Source organism: Nyctibius grandis, chromosome 13, assembly GCF_013368605.1.
Source record: "Nyctibius grandis isolate bNycGra1 chromosome 13, bNycGra1.pri, whole genome shotgun sequence".
Classification (NCBI taxonomy): domain Eukaryota; kingdom Metazoa; phylum Chordata; class Aves; order Nyctibiiformes; family Nyctibiidae; genus Nyctibius; species Nyctibius grandis.
In genome coordinates, this window is record NC_090670.1 from 16,775,400 (window position 1) to 16,800,311 (window position 24,912).

At 37.2% G+C, this 24,912-nt stretch overlaps 1 protein-coding gene across 2 annotated transcripts in view; it reads right to left on the reverse strand.

The window, feature by feature from the left end:
- Nucleotides 1-24,912, reverse strand: part of TENM1 (teneurin transmembrane protein 1) — a 250,817-nt gene that overhangs the window by 150,127 nt on the left and 75,778 nt on the right. For both annotated transcript variants that reach the window (XM_068412163.1, XM_068412162.1), the window contains exon 3: nucleotides 8,918-9,158. In XM_068412163.1, the coding sequence (XP_068268264.1) occupies nucleotides 8,918-9,158 (241 nt within the window). The remainder of the gene's footprint in view (nucleotides 1-8,917; nucleotides 9,159-24,912) is intronic.

Here is a 24,912-nt window from a genome sequence, read left to right on the forward strand (position 1 = left end):
AAGATTTTGTGGGACCCAATTCCAACCCCACCCCGCAACCCAACAAAACCAGCAAAACCCCCAGTGAGCCCCCATTTCTAAACTCAGCTCCTTGTCCTCTCCAAGCCCCTCTAGCCAGCCACCCAGCACTGCACACAGTGGCTAAGGAGGCAGAGTACATACTGGCTGATCAATAGCTAGGTCTAAACCTGCTCCACTGACATGCCCAGTAAAGAGATAAGGACTGAGGGAAGGGAGTTATTGGGGAGTTCAGGTGACAGAAGGCATGAAATTAAACCTCTTAGTCCTGCTGATCACAAAATAACTTGCTTTCTGTAAAGAAGCAGTTTCATGTAGCTCATCTAAGTGCTCTTGTTCAACCTCAAGAGGAAGGGCATTTAACTCCAAGAGTGCAGTTCATACAAAAATGATGAATTCTCAGCTAGGAGAAGGTTAGAGAACAGGAGTTCATTTCTTTCTTTACACCTTTCTCTATCAGGACGTTTTGTTATATACTTTTGGCTTCTTATCTGGAATGGCAATTTAAGTCTCATAAAAGCTACACATGAAGTAACATCCCAACTGAATTAATGTGGCGGTAACGTAATACTACTACAGAAACCAGATTAACCCCATGCAGAATTCCTTAATTAAATTCTGAGAAAATATTTTTATATCCCAGTACTGTAGTAATGTCCCTCAACTTTGCCAAGGGCTTGATATCACTTCTCTAAGTTCTACACATTTACCCTGTGTGCCCAGTGTCTGTAGGCCTAGAAGTCCACCTTTGTTTGTACCTGTAACATGTTTTCCTTCAATTTCCATTAAAAACTACAGGTTTGTAATAGGAAAAAATGAAGAACAAAGGCAGATTTGAAAGTGAACCACCAGGTGAGTTAGTAGAAACACGAATCTTGCAATACGTTGGCCAAAAAATCAGTCTGCATTTCTCCTGGGTAAACCAAGTACTTGTATGTGTTTCACATTCAAGAAATAGTTACCTAAAGTGTTACAATTTGCTGCATAGCTATGTGATAGGAAAACAAAAGAAGTCTTCAGTTCGATCATTTAAATTTTTCAATTTCTTTTAAATTCTATAACTGCATATAATATATATAACTGTATATCTATACCAACGCTTAAGTAGGCAATTGAAGTAATTCTTTTAGATGTCAACAGAAGCTCAAAGGGAATTTTTAAGAGGCATAGTAGATGAAACATAAGAAGGATTCAGATTTTTGGCATAACCAGAAAATATATAAAGACAGTAGCCAAAAGGGTTTTGGAACCGATACAGTTGCCCGTCTACTTTGGCAAACATCAACCATGAGCCCGTTGTTACCTGACTCTTTTAAGTCATTTCATATTTCCTGTGACAGTGGGAAGAAGCAGAAATTTGCTCTTTCCTGATTTTCTATCCACCCTATTCTGCACCCAAAGTGGGATGCGAAAAAAAAGTAAACTTTTAAACTTAGATAATAATAAGAATCTTATACTCTGCTTATAAATCTCGTGTATAGTACTCAGCAAACTATATAATATAAAAGCAAGACAGCTATTCTAAGGTAAGTATATCATATAAAAACAAGACACCTAACTTGACAAGAAAGCTATATGCACTACACCCTCATTTTGAAAACCAACCCAGGAAACCTGCATGTGAACATAAGACATGACTTATAATTATAGATAGAATCTGATCTATAATTTTATCTACCTTGTTTTATCTTTTTGTGTACAAGAACTGTAGGAACAAGAATGCTCATGGGTGAAAGAAGAGGGAAATGGCCATGAAAACTTTTTATCTAATTTATTTTATCATTCTATTTTTACATGTATAATTGAAATACATTTGAAACCCCCTAGAGATTTGTCTTTGGGAATAGAACTGCTTTGTTAAAATTGCCTTTTTGAGCTGGACTTGCCTTTTGAATCAGTCACATAGAATTGCTTCCCTTTATTCACTCATGTTTACTTTACATAGTGTTTGAAAACAGCCCTGTGACCCTGGATGTGAAAGGATGTAAAAAGAATCTGTATCCTTTTCTTTTCGCTTCAGTACAGAACAAGTGACATGATGCTGACTCACTTGTCTGTTGTTGCTGTAGGCAAGCTAAGCCTGTTAACCAGGTGACTAAACATTCAAGTCCCTGGCAGAAATCGAGGACAATAATTATATAAATATAGGACAGTGCCAAAATCAATCAAGAACAGCTTCTAAACCAGAACAGTTGTCCAAAATACAATTGTCTTTGTTTTCATTGGCTATTTAGTGAAAAAAAAATAAAACAAAAACTACCACACTGGGGACATAAATTACTCTTGTATAGATCAGTATGGGCTTTATTCTGATGATACACGGTGACATCGCTAGATTAATCCAGCAGTTTTCCAAAGAGCTTTTCTGTGGCTTAGGACTTCCTTTCACTCTACAATTCAAACAACAGCTGAGTAAAACTGATCAATGCACACAGAGATTCGTGGGGTAGAGAAGGAATAAGGGAGTTCGTGGTTTGCTCTATTTTTTTTTTCAATAAACTTCAAATTTTTTTATCTGGAAAATGAGAACAATAGTACTTAGAGTAATATTTACAAAGGTTGTATAAAGAATAGCACGCAACATTCGCAGAATACTTCGAAGCCATGAATCGAGAAGGATAAAACCACCAATATTGTAATTTTGTTGCTTATATTCTGTGGTCAGAAGAATGCCTTAAAACAAAGAAAGGAATGAGATAACTGAAGCAGAAGTAGTTGCCCCACAGCTCTCCTTGCCATGAATTTGCTCCTGTGGGTATTAACGTATATTCTAACTGACTTTTGTTCCTAGCATTTGAGTCGACGTCCAGATACCTACACTCACACGCAGATGGTCTAAAGCCAAGCCATACAGCTACTGTGACAAATAACACAAATTTTACCTGACAGGAGGTGCATCCCATCACCTATGTAAATAGTATCTGCTCTTCCAATACAGATTTCCTAGCAGTAACGGCCCAGAGGATGGATACGCATTTCTTGGCAATAACATTACACGTACAGATGTGTTCTTCTTTAAAATTAAAAGATAGGGCGTTTTGCGTATCTCTGACCCTTTCTGCTACACACAGCCTCTGTTTCCCAAATCAGCCGAGACTCTTTGTATTAACCTGTAATTATCTTTCTATTTCAAATTTCATATTCAGCCTGTTTCTGGTTTTGTATATGAAAACACTGTCTTTCACAGAAAGCTAACAGGCTGCTGGCTTATTGGTGGCCATAAAATCACAACATATCTTGACCTTTATTTTTAACTTCATATACTATTCCATTATTCAAAATAATGAGCGAAGAGTATCTGCATCATGATTGTTCAAGTTACTATATTAAGCCTGCAAAAAAACCCAAAACACATACATATACTATCCCACTGTTCCAGGGAAGGCCACACCAGAGCTTTTCCCAAAGGAAAAATACAGTAGAGTATATGAACACTTTAAATCACCTTATTGTCCTTACTGACTGGATCTCAAATTATTCAGAAGAAGGGCCCACAAGTGCCTTTGTTGTTAACATGAAAATTGTACTTCATTGTAGCTGACAAATGTTTACATTTTTATTTCCATAGAAGATGCTTTCATTCTCGCATTATTAAATTTAGGGTCATATTTACAGCTTCTATTTTAAGTTCATGGTCATATTTACAGTTTTCAATTTATCTTTTACAATTCAGAAGTCTCAAATACTTTTAGGATCTTTTCTTCTGTGAAGTGAAAACACATGGGACTAGGACTGAATTTCAAACCCTTGCCACGTGTCTGTTTTTCATATGGTCAGCCTCTCTATAGGTTAGATTTATTGTGTAATTAGGTAGCAAATGACAAAATACAAGTGAAATGTCATAATAGCAAATACTGACCAACATGAATTGAAGGAAAGATCATAGACAAAGCCCTCCTCTGCATTTAGTCTTGGAATAACCACAAGTACGGTCATTGAACTCAAGAGTAGGCTCCATTCGCAAACAAGTTCCTAATGAATTGCACTGCTCAAATAGTCATTGTCTCCCTGCGTGGTGGTTTATGATCATCAACACCTGGGCGCCTTGGGAGCTGTAAAAGCTGTTCTGTTTGCTACGGAAACCTTGAACTGGGAAAAAGGAAGGGACAAAAGTGCTTTCTGTAGCTGCATTGGGGGAAAGATTCACAAGATGCTCAAATGAAGAGACCAATGATAAAGAATAAACCCTCCAAGAGCTCACACTGAACTCTGTGTGTATGTACTTATATACGTATTTTTCTTTAATTATTTCTGCTTTTAGCACTACTCCAGCTTAAACAGAAAGCGAGTATGTACAGGTTTCTGTGGTTTGAAAGGGTATCAATGTAGTTTTTGAAGAGCATAAATAATTACAAGCTTGCTTATAAAAAGAACAAGGGAAAAGCATAGTACTGAATAAGTCTCTTGATAAGTGATACTTGTCAAGATCTCTCCTACACTACAAAGAATTCTAAACAAGATGATATTTTTAGGAAAACAGAAATCCAGATAGTCTTAAATATGCACCTTAAATAGCTATATAATACAGAAAGAAATGACTCCATCTGTACGAGGAGCTGAATAAACTTCTTGAACTCCAAAACTCTAAAAGTTTTTAAGTGCTTAGAGCCACAATCAAACTTTAGGGCTCTGAAATGTTGCTGAATAGTAACTAAAAATCATAACTGCCTCGAACCCCAAATATTTCTCTTATTATTCTAGTACTTCAAAGTTTTATATAAATTAATGATAATTGAATCTCAGGTTCATGGTCTGGTACCTCACTGTCCCCTTAGAGGAGCTATTACCATGGTGATAAGATTGCTTAAATTAAGCTGTCTTTTTCCCCAGTGCTTGGCTCATTGCCAGCGCAGTGAAGGGAGATTTCAGTCCATTCAGCACAGCATTAACCTTCCTGCCAACACTGCTAAATGGGTTAGAGGAACTAGAAAGAAATTTGATTTCAAAAAAGAAGGAACAAGCAAATATGTAACATATTGAAGCACAAAACAGGACTAAAAAAAACGCCACTTTGAAACAAAATCAAAAGTAGGTAAGTTCTGACATTTAGACGAAAACTTAAGAATTCTAATGCTTGGGTAATCTAAATGCAAAACTTTATTCAAAATAAGCGTGTCCAATAGTTTATCCGTGAGTGAACTGTAACAGACTATAGGGAGGATCAGAAATCATGTCAGGTAAAAATCCCTATTTAACACCTATTTTTTGCTTCTTATTTCGGAATTTGACTGAAGCGGGAAAATAAATAGCAAACACCAGGGGAAAAAAAAAAAAACAAAAAACACAAAAAAAAAGCAACATACAGAAACAAATACTGAGTCAGCTAACAGAGCCTGGAGAAAATGAACAACAGTCCTTTGAATTGTCAGGGTTTAATAAACACTCCATAAAAAGAAGTAAGCTATGTTCAGCTGGGGCTGTCAGAGATAATGACAATGTATTACACTGTAAATCATAAGATTTGAAACATTAGAGCAAAGTATCTATGAAACCTGAAAAAACAATTATTTTAGTGGAAAGGAAGGGAATAGGCAATAGGTTGCAAGTACTTTATTCTAGGGGAGAAGAAAAAATCAATTTATGTAAGAGCCCAATAACATTATCCTAAAAGAGAGAATCAGTGTTTCCCGTGTGTTTATGTGGTGTGAGAGATCCTTGCAGTCTTTTTCTGGCAATACTTACAAATTATTTTTCTATGTGACAATGAAATTACTGCATGTTCCTAAGTCATTTTAATAATAAGTTATTTTCAAAACTGTGCGTGCATGCATACAGATAGAGCCTGCATTTGCATTTACAGGCACACTACAGCACTGAAGGCAGCAGTTACACCTCCTACAGGTACAGCTTTTCTGCAATTTCTTCAACAACAGCTATTCTATGACATGTCCTCTGAAGTCTTAAAGGTGTTCCAAATTCTTATTTTGAGTTGCTTGTAATGGGAGTAACTGCCAGAGACAGAGCAGTGGCCTTGGTGATGACATACATCTAAACTATTTTTGGCTTGGCCAAAAGCTTGTGTGAACTTGAACAAGTAATTTCACCTTTCCAAGTCACTCTCCTCATGAAACAGTTGGGCTAGTGAGCTGGGTCCTCACAAAACTGTTTTGCAGATTAGTCCATGCATACAGCATCTCTAGATGATGCACAAAACATAGTTTCTGATTTGCCCTTTTCTATAAAAATAGAGCAAAGTTTTACTCTACAAAAAACCCTTTCAGAACACAGACCTCAGTATATGTCTCTACTGCAGCCCTTTCCATTCTAATCTAGGTTTTCAAATCCTAATTACATAAGAATACATGTCTAATCAGAGCATGTTAAACATTTTCAGAACTACAGAACTTTCTTTTACTTAAATATGACACATTATCATTATGAGCATACCCATAAACTTGCTTCATTTCTGACTGTCCAGGATTTACAGTCACATGATTAGTTCTAGGAAATCTCTTCCTGTCTGAAAATTCTCTAATACTTCGTGGCTGTAGATAAACCATGAAAACACATGTGCTGTTTATGGATTAACAGCAGATACAGTTGGATAGAAAAGCTGAACATGTGCATTCTGATTTTTGCCTAGTTATTACAGTGGGGAATACATCAGTGTCTAAGTCTTCTTTTTGATTGCAAATGTTCCAAATTAAAAAAAAAATCTGCTTAGATATATTAGGTATGTACATATTAGGTAGATTTTGCACTATTAAAGATTTAGCACAAAAATACAGCTGCCATTGACATGTTTCGCTTTATTTTCTAGGATTATTTTTAATAAGCAGCTAAACATTAATGGAAAACAAGAGAATCCAGATATTAGGCTGAAGTATTTGTTCAATTCTAGCTGAATCATTTCCTGTTAAAGGAAGAAAATACAGGCTCAAGTCCTTTTTTCTCTAAGGCTGTGTTGTGTACTGTAGACTTCTGGGAAGTGGTGATCACAAATGTTTTTTATTACAATGTTCCCCTGCTATATCACTTGTTCACACATAAACTGCAGATACATCTGGGCGAACCATCTCACAGATTCTACTTTCAGATTCTATAGCCTTTCAGCCAGCTTCACGAGAGGCTGCAGCTAGCTACCAGAGGGTGCACGAAATCAGCTGAAACAACCACTGAAGTGTAGGAATCTGGAAAATTCCCAGACTAATGTGTAGCCCACAGTGTTTTCCAGTCTGAATTCCTAACCCACTCTGCAGCCCTTTCATCAGTATCCAATTATATAATTATAGCTATAACTATATATCTAGGTATTACACTAGATAATGCCCTTTATAAGACGTTTCAAATTTGCATAAATAACAACAAACCAGCAAAATGGAACTGAACTCAAAGGAGACTTAAAATTGCAAAGCATTTTCCCCAAGGAGGTCTGAAGAGAAATTAGGGAACAGGGATGCAGAAAGGCTAAACAAGATCTACCTAAGTGTTAACTGAAGAGAACCAAAAGGTACTTAATGGGTACAGAATGCCCAGGGATCAGCCTTACATGCAGCAGAAACTATAGAACATACAAGCTTGTTACACCAGATATGACAGAGATTTATCTTTATAAAGATTATGTAAACAGAAGCTTCTAGCTCTAGAAGGACCAGCTGAACTAAAAAGTTGTTTGTGTTCACTTACGGAGAAAAGTTTCACCCTCCTTGATCCTTTTTGTGATCTGTTCTTAAGACAAGTAAGGAAAGTTTTATTTCACAATGAATCAGCTTATTCTTCAATCTCAACTTAATACCCCTTCAGAGAACAAAAATTTAATTTGACACTTCTGATTAGCAGCAGTTAAGTGTTTAAAGATGTATAATTGTGATGACTGGCCCTTGGACATGTGTGATTAAAAAGAAAACATCTCTATGCATTATACCTAATATTCTCTGGATCAGATTAGTTGGACGTCAGACATTCATCTGTGTTTCACCCAACACAACTTTCACAGACAGTCACGCCCTTTCTATGTTTCTGTGTTTCAGAATGCCAAAACTCAAAGGAAACCCTAGTCAAAACTTCTTGGTGCTCTGTTCACAACGAAGAGGAAAAAGATTGTAGAAAATCAAGGGCTTGTTTTAAGCATCAGTTGAAAGCCATCAAATTAGCTAATGCTTATCAGGAACAGAAAAGCTTATTCTAGTCAAAAAGTCAGAGGAAGATGTGCATATACCTGTGCAGGCAGAATGTGGGGTACTGAATCACAGGTTTGCTGGATACAGAATGTATTTGCTTTGAATTATTTTCCAGAGTAGATTATTTGTGTAAATTGTGAAAATTGTGAATGATCCTGAAGTGGAACCTTCCCTCCTTGAGCTCCTGGGGTTAAGGCTCTCCATGCTCAATATGTGTCTTGGGCAGGTATCATTTCTCCATTACCAAACGATTATCAAATTATATTCTTTGTGTATATATGCAATAAAGTGTTTAAATACACATTAAGGAAAAAAATATTTTAGTATTATTTCCTGTCTTGTCTTATCCACAGGAATGCTAAAGCCTAAACACCAACTGGCTCCAGAAGGGCCAGAGTACACTGATTAAACAAAACTTCAACTTGCCGATTACAAAATGGCCCTGGGAGAATGTGGGATGGGGAGACAAGTACACAAGCACAAATCCTGACTGCACACAACTCTAAAATACTTACGTAATCTATGCACCTTAAGGAAATCAATGTCTTCCAAAATTTTGCAAAACACGTGTTTTTATGAGCATGAATGATGCAGATGAAGCAAGTAAATGAGGCCTCACATGGCTACATGACACGGACTCAACTCAAAATGCATTGGCATGTCTTGAACGACAAACTTGTAATTCCTCATCACCATCTCATGGCAACGTCAGGCCTCCTCCTCATCTTTTTTTTTTTTTAACATTTGAGATAAGTTGTGTACAACAAGTTGGTCTGTACCTGGTTTCCAGCGGTATGTTGCTGTTCAAGACCCAGCTGTTATGGAGATGCACCGAATCTTGTGTACTGGTGGGGGGAGTCGGGGCAGCAGGACTGGGCTGGCTGCGGGTGGTCATTGATCTTCTCTGGAGAGAATCAGCTGCTGGAGGTGGTTTTCTGGCACAGGTGCACGCGTGTGGTGGTGGAGGCGGCGGCGGGAGGGGTCTGAAGGTGAACTGGTTGTGTGGGCTACCTGGCATATCTGAAACAGCAAAGCAAAGGCAAAGAAACCCACAGAGGGTTATTATTTTTAAAAGATCAAGAGAGCATGAGCACGATATAATAATTACTGGGATTAAAGCACTGTGCTTTATCATGTTGTTAACCCAGTTGCCTGTGCAACATTGTCGCAACATGTGAAACAATTTAAAATATAACACTACTGAAATGGAGAATATCAGATACAGACACACACCCTCCAGCACTGTAGTTCAGTAGTTCAACAAAAAACCAAAAAAGACAAAGAAAAAAAAAGAAGATATAACATTCACTTAATTAGTCATAGGATTTTTTTGGGGAGAAGGCTAAAGAACAAATACATCAACTTGACATTGAATTGCAGCACACAATACCAACTGATTTCATGAGGTATAATTCTCATTTAAGAACATCTGTGAAAGAAATAGATACAATCTAAGAATTAGTCTTGCACTTCCAATCAAGAGAAAAAATAATTGAATAACTCCTACCACCTAACAAACAACTTTCATAAAACAAGGTTAGCACATTTCTGCGAGTCTGTTACTGCATTTGTTTCGTGAGACCTGGGAAAAGGCCCTCTTAAAGACTGCCTGAAGCACTAATGATCCAGACACCCAGAGAAAAGGTTTTATGGCAGCTAAAGGCGAATGAGCTGGCAAGGAGCTCACAGCCACCGGACCAGGCTGTGAAGGAGACAGAGTGAAAGACGTGTGTGGTGGGTACCCGAGGCCCCGCTACCTGTGCTGCTGCTGCTGCCCTGTGGGACCCTCAGCGCTGCCCTCAAGCACCCAAGAAGGATGCCGTAACCGCACGGGTCCTGCCCTGTGCTAACCCTGCTACGTGGCTTTAAGGTGGCTCAGCCTGTGCCACTTAGCTTGAATCCTCCTGCAAAAGACAACAAGGATACAAATATGGTGTAACGGTACTTTCAAGGGGCAATAAAATCTTGTTTTCTCTACTTCCCACAAGAGTCTCCCAGGCCTCTCAGTACAGCAAGAAACACAGCTATGGAGAACTGAGGCGAGAAATTTCTTTCTAAAGGAACAATATCAAATACTTCGCAAAGGAGATGCTGATAAAAATTGCTGCCAGATTGGGTGAACTGTGAAGCTATTAACCTGAAACTCTTCCAGCTAATTTACCTCAGCATCTAACGTGGCTTTGTCCCATTTCTATACCCACCTCCACTCTCCCTTTACCTTAGCAGACATCCAGTTAAATTTGCACAAAACCAGCTGGAGCAGAGCTCTGATGAACCTGCAAAAATTCTCTGCAAGGAACTGTTGTTGCCATCCATTTATAACACATGCTTTCTTTAAATTATGACATGATGTGTCTTGAAGGTGAAAGATGAAAGCGTGCCCCTTCCCTTCTCAGAATGGCTTGTGGAAAAAAAAAAGCACTTTTTTCTCCATGACAGTCACAATTTACCCCAACTGGAGAAACAAGGTTGTTTAGTGCTCCACATAAGCTTTTCTATGCTGTGGTAAGCAAAGCTGTCACGGATTTGGCCCAGGCTTAATCCTTTTAATTTCATTGATCTTTTATCAAGGCAGTATTCTTAGAGTTGCATTAAGGTTTACGCTGTAATTTTAGTTTGCATATACCAGAAAAGCATTTCTAAGCATATTAGAAAACCGGAGACCTCAGTAAATTAAATCACTGGAGTCAACAGTCCAGAGCTCTGAAATAATCTGCTAAGGCACTTTCATATAATAATTAATCTCAGTAAATCCTGTATCCTGCTATTTTAGAATTGAAAGCTACACAAATTTTGGACATAATATTTGATGTCCAGCATCCTCAAGTATTTGATCAATGACATTCCCTTACTTAGTGGTATCAATCTTAAATCCACTCTACAGAAAATTTGCAGGATTATTATACATCCTGTAATTTGCATGACAAGCCATTTTAATGGTTGTGCCACTGCCCTGCTAGAAAATTGCTGATCCTTGCCAGGACACGCAATTAGAGTCTACAAGGTACATCAAAAGCTATGCAGTAATCGCTGAGCAGCCAAGGTGACTGCTTCTCTAGATAAAATGGGAAAAACCTCTATAATCTATATGGCAACACATCTTTTGGTTCCCTTCTTCCCCTTTTATCTGTACTGCCCCTACCCTGTTGATAGCATGCAATTATCTGACAAATAGTTTAGTTTGTTCTTGTGCAATAGACTGGTTCTGCTTTGTGAACCATGAAGTATTCCTGGTTGGTAGGGTACCTTATATCTCCCAGTGCAATTTATCATAATACATTAACACATCAGACTTCCTGGGGGATTCCTTTTTAATTGTCACACTTGTCACCTCTTCACCCAGCTACTGGCATCACAGAAAACCTCACATCAGATTCTGAAGTATTTTGGTGATTTAAAGGCAAGTCTTCTGCATCAGACCTTCAGTGAAGCACTGCAAATTCATTACGCTGAGAATCAGCCTGAGTTTCCAATTAGTTTTTACAGACTTTCTAATTTGGCAAAGTTATTTGTATTTTGCTTGAAACTAAGTCTACATCTCATTAACTTTATTTTCATACCACAAAAAATGTTGCTTGGGATATAAAGCAGCATTACATCTAAAATATGCACGCTTACGATTCTTCAGGACTCTGAAAAAACAGTAGACTCTGTAAAATTGCTTAATGCAAAAATCATTTAAATACCTAAAAAGTGATATTACACAAGATAATTTGTCTAAAGCCAACGAGTTTCCAAAACGTAAGGAGTGATATAGAAATCAGCTTAGCTATAAATCTTTATCCTGTTGCTATTGTTCAGCAAAATGCTATTCATAACTCCTGTTTTTATTTTTAATGGTTGCCAAGGATGTCCAGATTTTTATTTTTTTTTACATCAAGTAGTCTACGTATGATATGCAAAAACAGCGCTATTTGTTTTCAATGTGTTCACAGACATGGTAGGAGTTTCCATTCATCTAAAAAATGTAACTATAAATGATTTCAGCTCAAACTTTACATTTACAATAATTTGCTTCAAGTCAGATTTTCACCTGAGGAGCATCCATGCCAGAAGAGATGCTCTTGGCTCTCACTACTTGCCGCCTCATCTGCACTTGCATTTAGCCCATTTTTTTACAGACAGAAGAGGTTGTTTAGAAAATGTCTAAACTCTTTCCCCCGAGAATTCATTATTTTTAAAGAGTTCTCTCATTTCAGCACAGCATATCTAGAACTGTGATGCTTCCTGAAAAGATCTAGACAACATTCTGCTGCTTCGTTCTGTATTGGATCTGCTTTGTTTTCTCTAACTTGCACACTCCCCATCCACCCCACAAACTCCACTTAAACTTCTTTCCCCCCCTTCTTTTTATTTTTAGGGTTTTTGCTTTCATTCTTCAATAATGACATTAATTTGTTTAGCTTTTCTGTTTCGAGACACTTCCCAAACTGCATGCTCTCACTCCAAGAGAAACCACTGTATTGATGCTAGCAATAGACATGAAAAACTTCCCTTGTAATTCTGCTAGTTTGAAGGATTTCTACTTGCTCTCCTTTCTTTGAAGTCTGAAGGGAGGAGTTCTGCTTCTGTCCTGAATGTTTCTTCTTCTTCTTTGGTTCCGACTCATTCTTTTGGATGGCCCTTGATCAATACTGAACACACGCTTCTCCGGGGCAGTTGTATGATGGAGCTTGGTATCCTACAGTTACAGAGCGCAGACCCCAACAGCTCCTCTTCAGCTGCTGAGATCTCCTACTACTGCTTTTTTCTTCAGGAGATACAATAATTCAGATCTCACTTTTTTATTAGTCCTCTGCTTTTCAGAAAGTGGAAGGTTAATTAACTTAGATGCTTCCCTTACTCTGACATTTTGGTTGAGTGCTGCCATTCTGCTCAAAAGTCATTGGAGACACAGACCAATGGACAAGAGCAGCATTAGCATAAACTCATTTTCCTTAGAAGTCAGGCTGAAATGCCTTTGTAATCATAAACACGTAGCCAAATTGCTTTATAGACTGACAAAAATGAAATAAGCAGCTTTATCAACTAGTTAGCACCTGACTAAAAATTATTTTTGAAAATAAGCCAGACCTTTGCTGAAGTATTTTCCTAACAATTTTGAAGTATACTTTACTATACTTTTTGGATCCACATAGAAAGAAGGGGTAATTGAACTGTTTTATCATTTACTGACAAGACTACAATAGCCTGTATTGTTACTAAGTGAAGTATATCGGAGAGAATATATTAAAAAGTAATGAACCTTAAAAGGTTTGCATCTAATCTGCAGTGCTTTTGAGATATTTTAATTTTTTCCATTCCTAAATTCATTTTTTATTGGTATGCTTGGATTTTTTTTAACTACTCAGCTGACTATGAATTATCTTCCAATCTGTTATTTAATGAACAAAATAGCAACGTACATTCAGAGAGCACAGTTTAGTTTATTTGAAAGTTCTGCAGGTATACTACTGCTCAGTTCCAAATGAATCTGTAATTTTTTCTCCAAGCAGAGATGCAGGAGCATTATGCTATTTATCAAAACAGAGCCTTGGAACAGGTAAACCTGCATCACACAGGAGGATGTGTCTGACACCATCTAACAGAATGGAAGGATTATGCGCAGAGCACTGTGCCCAACGTATATAAATGGGCACTGAAGAACTGGAAAACATTCAGTGTAGGGAAGAGAGAGAATCTGAATGCTTAAGACGACAGCCAAGAAGTATAGAATAAAAATTCTCAATTTTACAATGAGAATTATGCTCTGGGTCTAAGAAGACAAACTAAGAATCAGATGTAGGTGCTACCATTGCAGCGTGCTGGCTCTGCTAACCTGTTAATATACTTGCTGATGTAAAAATGAAATATGATGGCAATTCAACTCCTTTTAAAACACAAGTGCCATTTACATTGAATGTTGTATGGTCTAACTATGTAGGAAAAAAAAAATCTATTCTGCATATAAGCTACACAGACAGTAAAGACTTCTTATGATGGCTGTGCAGCACTTCCTTTTCTATTTTTACATTAAAAGTCAAAACTTGTACTGTAAGACCTAAGTGACTATATTTTGTAAACACTCATGATGGACCTCATTCTAGGAAACTTTACAAAGACATAATTACCTAGGTTTGAAGACCAGAGTAAAAAGGAATGATGGAAGCATCACCACCAGTAGGTCTCTTTAAAACACTTTGCTTTTACAGAAGTGAACGTTTTATGTATCTTTAATTCTGTTTAATACAATTTCCCGTGAAATACTGCTAAAATCAGCTAAAATTCCTTCTGGAGTCCACATTTATTTAGGTAGACTAATACGAGCCTGGGGATTTTCCCATTATTTTAATTTGCATTTTTGGTCCATTTTTAAACAAACAAATGCTGGATTACTTAAAAGTCTACTAGAAAATCTTCACAAACCAAATAGTATAAACAGACTTTATTACCTGTATATGATATTGTTAATAAGTATTAATGCCTTAAAACTTCTAGCAATAGAGAGCATGAGGAATTTTCATTAGCAAGACTTTTGTATTTGCCAGTAACTTGCCATCACTGTTGCATGTCAGGATGGTAACGCTGCTGGGCTCTATTTCTGGTAAAACGTCAATTCGTGGCATGATAAAAGTGAAAAAAATACTGCAGATCTCATATTGTTTTGGAAAATAAATCAGAAGTGTCTCGAAAGTGTCTCTGCAAACAAACTGTTTCTTGATTCAGCAGCAGGAAGATGTGGGGGAATTTTTCAGGCAAAAGAACGGAGGTTAGAACTCATTAGAGACGGAAAGGCAGTGATCTATCCCTAGGGAACTATCACATTGCCACCCTTTCCAACTTTGCTGTAGGATGCATTTAACAATATTCTGCCTTTCAAGATTCAAAAAATTCTGGATTCTGTTGCCTTTGTACCCTATTCTTAACTTGTCAATTCTACTTTGTAAAAATCTTGAAATAAGCCTGATACACTCTTTTCTTCAGGTGTGTGCGGGGGAGTGTTTTTGCTTTTCCTGATGACAGAAATGTTAATATACTCAAACCAAAAGAAGGGCTTGTGGGCCCCAAGGTATCTATTTTTTTTCTCCAGCTGTATCAGCTGGTGCAATGAAAGACATTATCTTTCCTGACAAACTTTGCCTCACTCAGAGGCACTTTTATCTGTAGACCATTAGAGCTACAACAGCACTACTCCTCCTTGATTAACTCCATCACTCAGTGTTTTAACTTGTGAGCCTGATTGCTAAAGTAGAATAATTTTGGACATAAACACTGCACTATAAGATGCCACTCTCTGTGCTGTAGTTTGTAACCAGAAATGAGTTTCAGGTTATAACGCTCTGTACTGTGGATAAAATGCAAGTTTCAAATGTTACCATGCAGAAGCACCTGACAATATAAACACACTGATACTTGTTCATATAAAATAAACATTGCCAGAGGGGAGTGAAGAGCTAGAGCTCCTGAGGTGCTTTTATTCTGCTGAACTGTCTCAATTACAGCTTTGTTCTATAGTACTTCTTCATAACAGCTGTTAAATGCTAATGCACTCTATGTATAATATTTACGTGAAAAACATTATTCCATTTACATTAAATGCTCACGTTTATGTCAATTAATATGACAAATTCAAAATGAAACTATCCTACTCACTCCCTTCCGTCTCCCTCGTTGCAGGTGGTACATCCATCAGATTCTCTCAAATGCCCATCCAGTTGAGACAGGACACCTCTGAAATCACTACAGTCTGTTCCAACACAAGATGGGCCCGTTGGGGGTTTAGTCACAGAGGTCAAGGACAAGACGTGAAGGAAGGAGAAAAGCAGCACTCCAATTATGATGGAGACTGAGGGAACAACCTACAAAACCAGCTCAGGCTTCCAGTGATTTGTTTAGCAGATCAAGCAGCTGCTGGTACAATTAACATCACAGAGCATTCAAAGGACAGAAGTGGAGACTGACAGCTCCCAGCCAGCTTAAAGGTGATATTTTCAGAAGAACCCCTAATTCCTGCCATTACATAAAAGTGGTGGGTTCAGTCAATATTACGAGTTGTAACTTCTATCAGTGGCAACTCACGGGGGACAGGACAATCGCTATTCTAAAACTCCAAACAAAGTGGGAGAGATTATAGCTTACAGAGCAAGCCTATCATCCAGGTTTACGAAAGCCAGGCAGTTACAAGTAGCCTGGCAGCAAATTTTGATGACCTTAGAGGGGAACAGATTTTGATTAAAGAGCAGTTTATGACTGGTAAAATAGGTTGCAAGCAGCCATGGCTGTAAAAATTAATGTTTCCCCAGTTATTGATGGTTTTTGGCAGAGTGATATATATTCAAGTTTTGGCCTGTGTGTCATTAAATTCATTAGCTGTGAGGGCTTTTCTAAAAGGGATCTATGGGTCATGGAATTAGCAACTATAAATCATACTGAAATACACAGTGTATTTAGCCCAGTAGTTCAGTGGAAATATCATGAATAGGGATGTATATTAAGCCACCTTGTCACCAGCCTCTCTACAGTGTATGATAACCTTCCCTGCCTGCCTCTTCCCTCCTTCATCTGTGCTGTTACTTTGCAACTTTTTTAGGGAAAAAAAGACTGCTTGAGGCCATGCCCTGTTACAGACCCAGGTAATGTAAAACCCTGCAGCATATGAGTTCACTGCACTGCGATGGTTGAGGTGAAGACTCTCCCATTTTAATGCTTCCCTTCTCAAGGCTGGGGACAGTGACATGAGTCCTACCAGTTGACTAAAGTACAGAATCCTGTTCAACTTAAAGTCCAGCCACGAGAGAGATCAGTTTGTTGATTCATATTTTTGTAAATATAAAATATTCTGTGGCTCTACAGAAACATGAAAAGATGATAACCCTAAGTCATGGTTAAATCTGCCAGTTACATCAGGACCCAAACTCAAGCCCTAATGAGCACATTCATGCACTTTCCTGAAATTACTGGGGGCAACATCCCAAGCATATCTCCTGTCTATCTGGACTCAGACAGAGGTAGTGCTTTGTTGGCAGTACTGCAAACTTACTCTAAGTTTAAAGTGCCTGAACTTTCTGGCTTCAAGGATGAATGACACTCTAGTTTCTCCCTCCTGGATATAGAAAGGCTTTGCTCAGGTCACCTAACTCTCTGCACTCCAGATTACCATGTCAAATCCAGACATCCAGCTTGTCTCCTGACATTATTTTGCAAAGCATAATTCAAGATACTAGAACCATTTTTACGATCAATACCATGTACAGACGTAGAAGCTTGCAGCTTTTCTGGATCGTTCAGTAATTGTCTCTACCCCCACGCATTTACTGCATTTTAAAAAAAATCCTTTTAGAAATAATGAAGAAACATCGGAAGAAATACAGGCTAGTTTCTACGTTCATAATATTCTGAATAACACGTTTATAGCTCATAGAGGAAAATGAAGGTCTCTATTTTATTCAATAAAACTGTATTCCATATGTTTTTATTATGGATTTCACCTTGACATTAAACTGCTTGATATGAACATCTTTACATATATTTCCAGGGACTGTTATATGATTATAGGGAGTATTAAAAATATAATTCATTTACCTGTGGTTATATAGTAACTTGTGGAGGGGCAGCTGTCAAATTTATCCATAATTTGTAAACATATGTAGAATTTAACTGTGCTCTATATGCATATCTATCTCAAATTAATCAAAATAAAACTAATGCAGTAGTGTTTTATATACAAATATTAAAATATTTTTCTTGACAGAAGACTTAGGAACTAGATTTTGTGTAAACACTGTAGCCAGTTAAACCGAATACAATATCTGTAAGAGTACTGCATAAAGCCTTAGATAGGGCTCAACATCCCATCAGCTGGAGGATATAGAGGAGCACAACGCATGGTCATCACGCTGAAATAAGCTAAAAATTACTTCAGGCCATATCATGGCCTTGGTTGCTTTTTAAAGTAGATTTGGGCATTCGATAGAAAAGTTTACTTCTAGACTGTTTCCCTGCCTTCCTGGGGCAGACGAGTCGTGGGGCAGCGATGGTCCAGGGGGACCATAGCAGTGCTGGGGCCACTGGGGTGGCTTTGCTCTACAGGAGTGACAAGACAGCTTGCTCAAAGACGGCTGTTCAGAACAAACATCGCTTGACCTACGAAGTTCAACCAGAATTCACCATAAATCACAGGGCTGCATCTGATTATAGATTTGTATCCCCTGTTCTGGCTCTGGAGGAATGATTTCCGCTGTATTCTCTGAGATTTAACTTCAAAGTGATTCTTCTTTTTCTGTAGACTGTATGGGGTAGCAGAGTTGTTTGTTGCTGCAATCTTCTGCTAGCTATTTTGGACAATCAGGGAAAAAACTTTATACAGAAGCATGCTACCAACCAATAAAATGAACAGCTTTTGGTGAAACCGATAATGCTTTAACCTGGCTCTTCTTAAATAACTGCATATACATTCAAACTTGTTATATAAATTAGGAATATGATCCATTACTCTTCCTGAAGTCAAGAACAGACTTCCACTTCATCTTAGTGGACGTTAGTTTTAAACACAGTTGGTGAATTGACAAGCAGCAAGTATGTGTGCTTATTACTGGTCAAGAAATACTGTTGACAACTTTTTTTTTTTTTAAATGAAAGTATGTGGCCCCTCCTATTCTGTCCTTTCCTTTTATAGTCCGACCTGTAAAATAATTTGCAATAATACATAAATTACAGTAGGACAGATTTTTCTCAACAACTTTACTAGTTCCCTGTTGGTCAGGGTAGAGAGCTCGCAGGAAACCAGACTGTTTCCTTCAGCTTCACTTCTGTTCTACTTCACAAACTTTAGCTGACTGATTTCTTAAAGAAGTGTTCTTTCAAACATATATTGTCCTTCTGAAGGTTCACTTTAGAAGAGAAACACATTTTTAAACAGAGAATTATTTAAATTATATTTTAATTCTCAATTTAAACAGAGAATTATATTTTTAAATAAAGGAAACAAATTTTTTTTTTAAAAAACAAGAAGAATGGTAACCTTAGCTGTAGAATAGTTAGTATCAATTTATTCTTGGTAACCCTCAGAAATACATGGTATTATTTAAGAAGAAGGTTGCATGTAATTGTCAAATAGCATAACAGAAGCTATTTGTCACTCACCAAATGATTTTACATAGTATCTAAATTAGACTAAATTATTTAAAGGATATACCTCAGCATGGAATTAGCTGACCAACTACTTCTGGCCTTTTAAACCTAGAGGTAGTTAACAAGTTCCTGTCCCTCTCAACTCAACCCACAAATAAAAGATGCTTCTACAAAAAGATCTATTCCTGCCATTGACATTTGCTAACGTTTCATTTATGAACGTTGATACTTCTGTAGTACTGAGCTTGCTGGGAGGAAAGACAACAATACATGTGTAACTGATGGCAAACAACAAATCCATTATTTTTTAAAGAAAAAAACTCCTGTAGGGAAAGACAAAATAACAACACAGGAATCGCTAATGTAATACCTGAAAATGAACATAACAGCCTAGGCACAAACCCACAGTTTTCAAGTTAGTCTCTCTAAGGCATATTTACGCATTTACAAGCAAGCACATAGATTTTCTGAAACACCAATATGCTTCTGCCACCCCATCAAAGCGGGGGTTGTGGTCTGGTTCCTCAGAACTATGCAGGACATGTAATTCCACTCTGCATTTTATTATTAGGATCCCCACACTCTTAAACACCTTTGAAGATCAGAGCAGAGCATCTAGCAAGTACCAATAGGGTCACTTCTGCAGAAACCGAGTCAGGTAGGTAACGTCAGCAGTAAGGTTTGACGAGCTTCTCCTGCTACTCTCACTCAACTTCCAAAAGAAATCTAGTGCCATTCAAAATTAACAAAGATCACATCATTTTACAGCGCTAATAGGTTATAAAAGTTCTTTGCGACCATATCCTCAGTTCACCTCACAACACATTTCTAAGGTGCATTTCACTCAAAGCTTATCTATATACAGTTATTTAAACTCATTGTAAATAAGACACGCATTTTTGAATATTACTAGAAATTACATCAATAAAATGTCGAATAAAACCTTCAAAACAAATGCATAAAGAAGTCTCAAGGGAAACATACTTTTTCATATGAATCTAGCCAACAAAGTATTTTAATGAGCGCGCATCTATTAAGAGAATTCTCAGGATACTGTAATTATTATTCATTTTCTAGAATTGTTTCACCATGAAGCTTTATGCTACTATGGGGACTTTAATGTTTATGTTTTGCGACGGCTGCGTTGACTATTAAAAAGCAATTTGGCTGACATTTTAAGTCTTTTGTTGCCAGTTTTAATTGGATTGTTCACCAAGCATCAACTCCCCTGTTAACTGCAAAAATTACAGGCCAATGTCAGTTTGTAGTAATGACTGTTTAATGATTTTATCCTGTCAGTATGCCAGCTTCATACGGGCCCATGCATGATTAGTTTCATATCAAGAACTGTAATTAAATAATTGAAACCTAAACAAAAGAGAATATCAAACAGGAACATATCCTTAATAAAGACTTGAAGATTTATCAAGATACTAATTCCAAATTAAAAAATAATTAATGTTTCGAGGTCAAACAGTGCAAGAGTTGGTGTTAAGGCAAAAAGTGCTCTGCACCTTTTGCTAATAGAAGAAATTTTGCTTCAAGGGATGCAAAGTTTGAGAGCTCACTGCAGTGAATCTTTGCTTATCCTTCTTAAAACTGACTCAAAATTATTCAGAACTCATTATTAGCCATTTTTGTTTGCTTTCCAGACTAGGCAAAGCTGCTTTTGTAATAATAAGATAGAAAAATAATTATACCTAAACTGAAACTTACAGTACTTACAGTCAAAGAACAACAAGCCCACTAACTTCTCAGAAATTCAGATTCTTGAAAGAAAACCAATTATTATTCTTTGTTCAGCTCTGAATCCTATGCCAAACTCCTACATATTTCAGAATTTCAAACAGAGCAAAAAAAAGCTTTTAGAAGATAACTCTTTGAAAGTGTGAAATATCCATGAAAATAAAGCCAGAAACAAAGACTCACAAAGCAGGGCCAGCACAGCAAAGGCAGAGAGTGCCTCCTCATACTGCTCCAACAGAGTTCAAGAAGCTAGGGGCTGCTTGGAGAATTTCACACCTTAGGCTTTGGCCATCCAACATGGATGGTAACTTTCTGAAGGCAGTTAAACTCTTAAATTTTGAAAAAAAACTTGGTATTTCACACATTTGTATACTTAGAATGTCCAGGGTAAAAAAATTACTGACCAAAGCTTTTCACTGTTTTATTAATAAGCACATCTGCACTATAAAATTTGGGATAGGGTGTCTCTGTAGAGACTGACCTGGTACGTTTATGGATTCCCATTGAACTTAGACCTCAAAGGTCAAATACCAGCCTTTATTGTGTTAAGCATTGGGTAAGTATTTAGGCAATTTACAGCAACTTAAAAGAACTTACGTTCATCTGTTTTCAGGCTTGACTTTTACAGACCATAGTCACCTACTAGAAAGTATTAACCTGCTGGAAAAGTCAATAGATTTTCAAGGCTGCTTCATTTTTATGTACAAAAAGCTATATGCCTCGCAGAATCATTCATTTTCCTTTTATTGCCAGGATGATGGCTTAAAAGCTGTTCTGACCAAAGTTTTGAGCAGATGGCTTTATTTGAAAGATTTAGGCGTAAATTTAGGAGCAATCTCTTTTCCCAGTCACAACAGCATGATATGGGATTAACTCCATTGATTTCAATTATGTTATTCTGCCTTGGTTTGCTAGATGTAACCACAGAAGCTAACGGTCCAACTTTGATAGGGCATATCCATTTTTTATATATTTAGAAACAGAAAATTTGTCACTTCAAAATAGCAGCTGTGGAACACCGCATGATTCTGTTCCAGGAACGGGGTTACTCTATTTGTGATTTAGAAAGGGATGAACCACTGAACCAGTCAAATACGGGTTGGCACAAATTTATGTTGTTTCATAAAATAAGAAGGTCCAGCAGAGGTATGTAAATGGACCATACATCAGCAGATGAAAATTCACGTCAACAAATGCAAAGTACCTCAAAATTGATTGTTGAGATCTAAATTAATGTCAAGTGCTTGGAAAATGGACCTGTGTAGGTCTGTAAACAGCTCAATGAAAACCTCTTTTCTATGTACAGCTTTAGTAAAAGAACGTAACAGCATAGAAAATAAAGCAAATTGGACAGAAATTAAAAAGGAAAATAAGTGTTAAATCATTACATAGACATCTTGTGGAATACTTTGTTCCACTCTTGACACTTTTTGTTCAGAAAAACTTGGTGAAAATAGAAGGGATTTTACAAACAGGTTACTAGATTAGTGAAGTGGAAAAACCACTATGTGAGGAGACACTAAACAGAAGGTGTAGTTTAAAGAGAAGCAAGACGTAAATGATAGAGAAACAACATAATGAACTCAGTAGGTATGCAATTATTTACACTCTCAATAAAAGTACAGTGGATCACTAAATGAAACTGTTAGGAGAGAAATTTAAAACTGATAAAAGGGAATACTCTGGGGTGGGTTTTTTCTTTTTTTTTACACATTTAATCTAGGAACTTGTTGCTACAAACTATGATTGAGATAAGGAGGTTGCAAATATTTTATGTATAAAATTTTATGTAGATAATTATTCATCCACACAGAGTAAGCAGGCAATATACACACAAACCTATGTCTAAGTAGAAAACCTACATATAAAAAGGAAGCATTTTTATGTAAGTATATAATATATATATGCATATTCTAACACACAACAAAATTTCCCATAAATTCAAATCGCAGTGGAAAGAATAAAAATTAGACTGATATTTGCTCCCTTTATTTACAAGGCTAAATTTTTATCATCTTGAAGGATTTCATTTCACGTATGTTAAAACAACAGCACAGAGCAAAACTACACTCACTGCTTGCTTCCTTCTCCAACCAGAGAACCTCAATCAAATTCCAGCCATAGGTGAGTTTCTTCCTATGTGATCAGGTCAGCCCTGGGTAAGTCAGAAGACATTTGGGGAAAACAAGATGAATATGTCATTTACTCAGCCAACTGGTGAAACAAGTTTAAGGCAATCCACTCTCATCGCTGAAAAAGAAGAATGGATCTGCCTTGAAGTCATGTACCACCAATAATGCAAAAACTAGAGATGAAATACTTAATTTCCAGATCTCGAAGTGAGCTAGGTATTGACATTTAAATAGCAATTTGAAACTCAACACACATAAGGAACCCATGAAACCACTTCTATAGGATTTATTGTCCAGAATAGAATAGTAATTCAGGCCTCCTTCTGATCCTCATCCTGACGTTTAAATTCCAATTTTGATGCTTACTTCAGTCTTTTGAAATATGTGACTCTTAGCAAATATGGTAAATAACCTCATACAGATTTTGTGAACAATACAAATGGGACTATTGCACTTCAACCTGAATGATGCAATAACCAGGTAACAAAGTATGCTCTGCCAAACTCATCTCACAATACTGAATAACAGAAAAACCGAGGAAACTAGGATAGAACAAATAGTTCTGTTCATATATTTGCACTGTGCTTTATACACCTGCCTGCTTTTATCATGGAACATGCAGACTGAATGCAAACAAAGCAAACGTATCAAGGAGGCGGAGGAAGGACTGGGCAATAATACATGCTACAGTTACCTTTCACTAAAGAGGACAGACAGAATGGGTGAAGATCAGCAGGCAGTTTCAGCTTCTGGAATTTCAAAATGACCTTTTAAAAGTAATTATTAGAGCTAAGTTGTAGCATTCAGCTGAAATTGAACTCTTCAGAATTCCATGCACTTACAAAGTAGAAATTGTGAAAGAAAAATGCATCATACACATCAAAAAGGAGGGGGCCACTCAGACACAGCTTTCCTCCTCCTCCAGTTTGTTTTTTACAATCTTACACTGAAGAAAAAGCAACACACCACATATCAAAATAAAGCATATCCTATCAAAGAAAAAATACACGGCTAAAAAATGTCTGAGTAAATATGTCAATGAATCGTTTCTAACTGAAGAAAGAACTGTGTATAAAGACATAATCTCAGACAGCTGTATGGTATTTCACAGTCCAAATTCAGATGAAAATTTGCCTAATGTAGTAGGGAATATCAGATAGCTGCAGAGACACTCCCAGGCTAGTTTATAGCCTGTAGTGATCTCCAAAGCTCTAATTCTGTCCTGTTCATCAAGCAAAAAAGGGAAGGGAAGGATCTGTCGTCAGCTCGGTTCTGCCGTGCATGTGCCAGCACCCAGACTCGTTCTGTGTGCTGCAAAGAACTGCGCTGGTCCCAAAGAGGCCGTGAAGAAAGACTTTGTACCATTGCCTGGGGCATCTGCTGAGCTGAAATTCATCTCATGTGAATATCCTTGCAATTTGATAACACAAATATGATTATATTGCTACATCATTTATATTCAAAACATTGCTGTACACTACACGTGACAGCATAGCTAATGCAAACCCAACTTTTACTTCATGAGACTGAACTAAATGACCGAAACTGTAGTTGACATTTATGGTATTGATCAGGCTCCAACGTTAATACAAAGTAAAATGGCTTGGGAAGTTCATCCATTTACTGATTTGTGATTCATCTCCTTCCAGATGATCTCCAAGTACGACAGCATTGTGTATGTTTGCATTCTTCTTCATTGTGAAGCATTAACTTCATTTCACATGCTGTAAAGGCAGCACTAAAATTACCATGCTTTACCTATACAAAAATAAACACTTCATGCTGCT